Here is a 5,564-nt window from a genome sequence, read left to right as displayed (position 1 = left end):
CAGCAGCCCTGTGCTGCCCAGTGCTGCCTGCGGGGCTGGCCAGGGTGTCGTTTTCTGTTCCTTGGCATTGGGTGCAGGCCTCCTCTCCTGCTCTGTGATGTCCCGGCTGGGTTCTTGCAAACTGCTGGCTGCCCATTTGGATGAGGAACACTGGCAAGCTCTCCGCTCCCCTTGCCAGGGCCCTGGAAATCAGCTGGGGTGGGAGGTCAGAGCAGCCGCCATCTCCCTGGAGGCTCTCGCAGCGCTCTGCTCTCTTCCCAGTTAAGGAAGGAGTATGGCGCTAATGTGGTCCCAGCCTTTCCCCCAAAGAAGATCTTCACACTCACCCCGGCAGAGGTAGAGCAACGACGGGAACAGCTGGAGAAATACATGCAGGCTGGTAAGCTGGGTCTGCCCCGTGCTGTGGCTTAGGGCCAGCTGCGCCCTACTTGGTTGTTCAGGACACCGGAGCACTGCCCACATCTTCCTCCCCACACTGCTCTGTTTGCTGTGGCCCATCTTGATACTGCTCTGATATTAGCTGGCCTTGTCCACTGGATGTCAGCTCCTCCGTCCCAGCCCCTTTCCCTTCCCTGCGCTGGCAGAGGTGGAGACCTGCTGGTGCCTCCACCTGCAGGGAGACCGTGGCTGCCCATGTGCATGCCCTACACGCAGTGCACACTTAGTCTGGGTGCAAACTCTGAGGGGCCGCAGAGTGGATGGGCATTGGCGTGGGTCCCTGCCCCTTCCCACGTAACACCTGACTCCTTGTCTTTCACCCCCAGTGCGGCAGGACCCGACGCTGGGAGGCAGTGAGACCTTCAACAGCTTCCTGCGCAAGGCCCAGCAGGTGAGGGGGCAGGAGCTGCTGGATGTGGTGGGCTGCTGGGGCAGCCGGTGTGGGGGTGAGTGCCGACTGCCAGGGCCAGGCGGTGCGTGCCGGGGCCCTCAGACTGTGGGGCAGTCTGAGCGGTGTGAGGGTGTTTGGCAGTGGAGGGGCCAGGGTGCCAATCCTGTTTCTCTCTCCAGGAGACGCAGCAGATACCCACAGAGGAGGTGGTGCTGGAAGTGCTGCTCTCTAATGGCCAGAAGGTCAAGGTCACCATCCTTACCTCGGACCAGACAGAGGATGTCCTTGAGGTGCCAAAGCTCTTGTGCTGGGCAGGACCAGCTCCTCCTGCTGAGTTCTGTGGTTTCCCACACATACAGGAGTTCCCTCAGCCTGGCAGCCCCCTGGCCCTCCCTGCCCCATCCCTACTCCAAAGCAGGGTTGCCTTGGGGGGCTGAAGAGCAGTGGAGCTGGAAGGGGTGTGCTGATGTGCTCGTGCCCCTCTCCGGGCCCAGATTGATGTTGGGAAGCCCCCAGCTGTTTTATGGTAGCGATGATCTTGTGGGCCCCACTTGTCCACTTGCTCCCCCTGCTGTGGCCCCCAGCGCAGCAGCCTTCCTGCTGTTGAGAGGCCCCAGAATGCACACAGGCTGGATCGTGCCGTGGGGTAAGGACGTAGAAGTGCTGCGTCTCTGCAGGAAGTGGTGACCTCCTGCTCTCGCTCCCAGGCTGTGGCCTCCAAGCTGGATCTGCCAGATGACCTGGTCGGCTACTTCAGCCTCTTCCTAGTGAGAGAGACCAAGGATGGAGCTTTCTCCTGTGAGTAGAGCATGCTGGAGCCCCACAAGGGCTGCGGTGGGATGTCTGCCCTGCCCCGGAGCGAGAGCTGTGTGCTTGGACCAGATGGCCCTGCCCTGGGTGGGGGGGATCCAGCGGGCTCCCCCAGGGCACCCTGGCTGGCAGGGGTCCGGTGGGCTCCTGCTGCCCCGAGCCGCTGGTGAGCTGCTGTTTCCCTGCAGTCGTGCGGAAGCTGCAGGAGTTTGAGCTGCCATATGTGTCTGTCACCAGCCTGCACAACCCTGAGTTCAGGATCATCCTGCGCAAGAGGTGAGCAGCAGGGCTGGAGGGGCAGCGACTGCTGGAGCAGTGGGGTGGTGTCCGGGGCTCCCTGCTCTGCAGAGGGAACCCTCCCCTCCTGCCATCGCCACCCATGGGGTGCTTTGGCTCCCAGGATCACACCTGGGTGTCCCCAGTCATGACACCCAGGGCTGGGCTGCCTCCCTGGGCTTGGCCCCTGTTTCCGCTTTCCCAGACATGGCCCTTCCCACCTCTGGCAGCTGCTTGAGAGGGGGAGTGGAGCATGGCAACTGACAGCTACTGGGGGAGCTGGCCAGAGAGCCAGCCTGGCACCTTGTCCCAGTGTGGGGGGTGTTTTTCTCCCCATTGCTGTTAGGAGCTGGGGAATAGGTTGACCCATGTGATTCCCTTCTAGCTACTGGGACTCCTCCTATGACGATGATGTAATGGAGCATCGTGTGGGGTTGAACTTGCTGTATGCACAGGTGAGGGTTGGTGCGGCCCAGCTGGGTGAGGAGGGGCACCACACCCCTCAGCTACAGCTGTGCGGGGTCTCAGGTGGCTCTGGGCCCAGCTGCTCACCAGCCTCTGCTTCTTGGTAGACGGTGTCGGACATCGAGCATGGATGGATCCTTGTCAACAAGGAACAGCACCGGCAGCTGAAGTCCCTGCAGGAAAAAGTCTCCAAGAAGGAGGTAGGGGAAGGCATGATGCTGTGGCTGGAGCAGCCCCAGCACTGGACTAGCACCGCTCCCGTGTGAACGTGTGGTGCTGAGTTTGTTGCCTGTTCCTGGCCTGGGAGGTGCAGTGGGAGGGTAGCCATCTGTGCTGAGCTTTCCTGGCTCTGCCCGCAGTTCATCCGCCTGGCACAGACCCTGAAGTACTACGGCTATCTCAAGTTCGACCCCTGCATCACTGACTTCCCTGAGAAGGGATGCCACGTCGTTGTCAGTGCTGGCAACAACGAGCTCAACTTCCAGGTGCGGCTGCCGAGCGAGCAGATCAAGGAAGGCAGCTTCAAGGTCACGCGCATGCGGTGCTGGCGGGTCACATCCTCGGTGAGTGCCACTTGCCTGTGGGGCCCTGGGGAACAGGGAGGGCTCTGTGGAGTCTGGTGGGACCTGGCTGTGCTGGGCTGCTCTGGCAGCTCTCCCCAGGAAAAGTGCTGGCTGTGTTGCCTGCTTCCAGCCCAGCTGGTCTAGGGAGGGTCTGAGTTGTGCTTTGGGGCTGAGGGGGTCATTGGTGTGAGGACATTTGAGGGGGCCACTGCTGTGAGGGTACCTGACAGTGGTGGAAGGCCAGTGGGAGCTGGGCAGGGTGTCCAGCACCGGGTTGGGGGCTGCCCTCTGTCAGCCCAGGGGCCTGGGAAGGTGGCTGCTTTCCCTCCGGAGGCTCCCAGCCTCAGCATGTGCCCTTGCAGGTGCCGATGAGCAATGGTCCCTCAGGGAGCAGCCCGGGGAAGTCTGAGGTGAAGCTGGAGTTGGCTTTCGAGTATCTAATGAGCAAGGACCGGCTGCAGTGGGTCACCATCACCAGTCCACAGGTAGGGCTGCCTGCATAGCAGGCCAGCAGTGGACAAGGACGGGAGCGAGGCGGCAGTCTGGGCTTGGCATGGTGTGTTGGGAAGGCCGTGGGATGTGTGGAGCCTCGTGACACCTCTCCCTTGCAGGCCATCATGCTGAGCATCTGCCTGCAGTCCATGGTGGACGAGCTGATGGTGAAAAAGTCTGGAGGCAGCATCCGCAAGGTGAGGGTTGGGGCTGGATGTGTCTCTGGGGTGGGATCCCATCCTGCCCTTGTGACTCCCCAGGGTCTAGGCTGGGCCTGCTTGCTCTCCTCAGGATGGGGCCAGCTGAAGGATCCCCAGGGGCCATCTTAATCTCTGGATCTGCCCGTGGGGACCCTGCCGCTGAGCTGAGCTCCTCCCCTGCAGATGTTTCGCCGGCGGGTGAACGGGGCCCTGCGGCGCTCGGATAGCCAGCAAGCTGTGAAATCACCCCCGCTGCTGGTGAGTGGGACCCTGTGGCCCTGGTAGGGGAGACAAACACGACCATGGGCTTTGCTGTGTATCGGGTACCAGAGCCCACCACCCCCAGAGGTGCCACCTTCCCCTTGGCAGGGCTGGTAGCGGGGAGGGCTGGGGCATGCCCTGAGGACAGCAGGGCTGCAGTGCCCCACTCCCATAGCCCTGGGAAGAGAAAAGGGGTCCTGGACCCCTGGGGACTCCCTGGGGGAGGGAAGGAATGGTGGCCTGGACTCATCCTGGGAGGGTGAGTGGTGGCCGAGGGCAGTGAGATGGCAGGTGGTGGGAAGGGTGGGCGGTGTGTCCCACTGCCTCACTGCTGCCTGGCGGTGCTGTCCCTGCAGGACTCACCTGATGCCTCCCGGGAGCCAATGGCCAAACTCTCGGTGAGTTGTGCGTGGGCGCTATGGCGCTGTCACCCTCGGACTGAGTGGGGTGGGAGTGGGCATCCTCCCTAACATCTCCTGTCTCCACAGAGCAAGCTCACCTCTGTCAGCCTGCGAGGGATCAGCCACTCCAGCTCTGCTAATGATGTGGGCGCTAATGACTTCCATGGCAATTACGCCTTTGAGGGCATTGGTGATGAAGATCTGTAGTGCCCCCCTTCCTCGGACAGCACTGGCCTGAGGGCCTTCGCTGAGGAATGTACAACCTGCAGACAGGTTGCAATCAACGTGCCTCTCACCTGCTACATCCACCTTCCCCTGCTCCCCCGGGCTGGGGAGCTCACCCCCAGCCCACCGTTGCCTTTGGGGTGGGGGCAGCTAAACTCCTCCTGCTGCTGGCTCCAGCTGGGAGAGGGCTTGTTCCCAGGGCAGCACCAGCCCAACCTGAGCAGCGTGCCCAGGCTGAGCCCTGGAGCAGTGTCGCGGAGCCTGGCCCAGTGCAGGGGGCAGAGCTGCCCCTTCCCCAGCCAGGAGGGCCTGGCCCGAGCACCCAGCTGTGCAGGAGGGCAGCTGCCCTGGGTGGCTGGGGCAGTGGCTTGGCGGCATCGAGTGGCCCTCATAAGGCTCCATAATGCCAAATTAGTGTTTAGGTTTCTGCTCAGAGACAGACTGCAGTAAACTGTCTCCAGGGGGCTCTGCGCAGAGCCCCCTCTCTAACCCGCTCATAGACTCCAGCGTAATCTAGGCTTGTAACCACATATCTACTGCTGCTCAGACCGACCAGAGCATTAATGGACAGTAACTGATGTTTACACACTGCAATGATGATTAAAATGGATCCCGATTGGTACTGGGCTGTCTGTTGGGGGGTAGCCACTGTCCCTCCCCTCCCTGCATACCTTGCCAGCCCCACGCTGTCCTCTCCTGAAGCAGAACGAGGCCCCCAGGAGAATAGCAGATAACAAAACTGACTGTTTAATGCTTTTATACACAATATAAATTACACTGACCGGCACGGCAACAGCCATGGAACCAGTCCTGTTCCCCCCTCCCCCCTTTTCCCCAAAATCCGGCAGAGGAAGGCTCTGGCGGCAGGAACTGCTCCCCGGGGGTGCCTGGGGGCACGGCATCACCGCTGCTGGGGCTGGCCCCCAAGCTGCCGGTTGTGGCTTTGCCCTGCCCAGGCAGGATAGGGCTGCTGGAGACCCTGGCACACCCATGGATCTTGTGTAAGGCAGCCCTGAGCCCCCGTGGAGTCTGCTGCCTGCTC

At 61.9% G+C, this 5,564-nt stretch overlaps 1 protein-coding gene across 1 annotated transcript in view; it reads left to right on the top strand.

Moving 5' to 3' along the window:
• The window catches only part of SNX17 (sorting nexin 17), a 5,940-nt gene extending 798 nt beyond the window's left edge, over positions 1-5,142 (top strand). The window contains exons 3-15 of the mRNA XM_009326913.1: positions 262-379; positions 765-829; positions 1,009-1,119; positions 1,537-1,627; positions 1,828-1,915; positions 2,301-2,370; positions 2,488-2,580; positions 2,740-2,943; positions 3,306-3,428; positions 3,555-3,632; positions 3,819-3,893; positions 4,253-4,294; positions 4,385-5,142. Of these exons, the coding sequence (XP_009325188.1) occupies positions 262-379; positions 765-829; positions 1,009-1,119; positions 1,537-1,627; positions 1,828-1,915; positions 2,301-2,370; positions 2,488-2,580; positions 2,740-2,943; positions 3,306-3,428; positions 3,555-3,632; positions 3,819-3,893; positions 4,253-4,294; positions 4,385-4,504 (1,278 nt within the window). The 3' untranslated portion in view covers positions 4,505-5,142. The remainder of the gene's footprint in view (positions 1-261; positions 380-764; positions 830-1,008; positions 1,120-1,536; positions 1,628-1,827; positions 1,916-2,300; positions 2,371-2,487; positions 2,581-2,739; positions 2,944-3,305; positions 3,429-3,554; positions 3,633-3,818; positions 3,894-4,252; positions 4,295-4,384) is intronic.
• Positions 5,143-5,564: the final 422 nt, after the last annotated feature.

This window comes from Pygoscelis adeliae, unplaced genomic scaffold (genome assembly GCF_000699105.1).
Source record: "Pygoscelis adeliae isolate BGI_AS28 unplaced genomic scaffold, ASM69910v1 Scaffold487, whole genome shotgun sequence".
NCBI classification, from domain to species: domain Eukaryota; kingdom Metazoa; phylum Chordata; class Aves; order Sphenisciformes; family Spheniscidae; genus Pygoscelis; species Pygoscelis adeliae.
The sequence above is the reverse complement of the archived record's forward strand: the minus strand, read 5'-3'. Positions and strand labels throughout refer to the sequence as shown.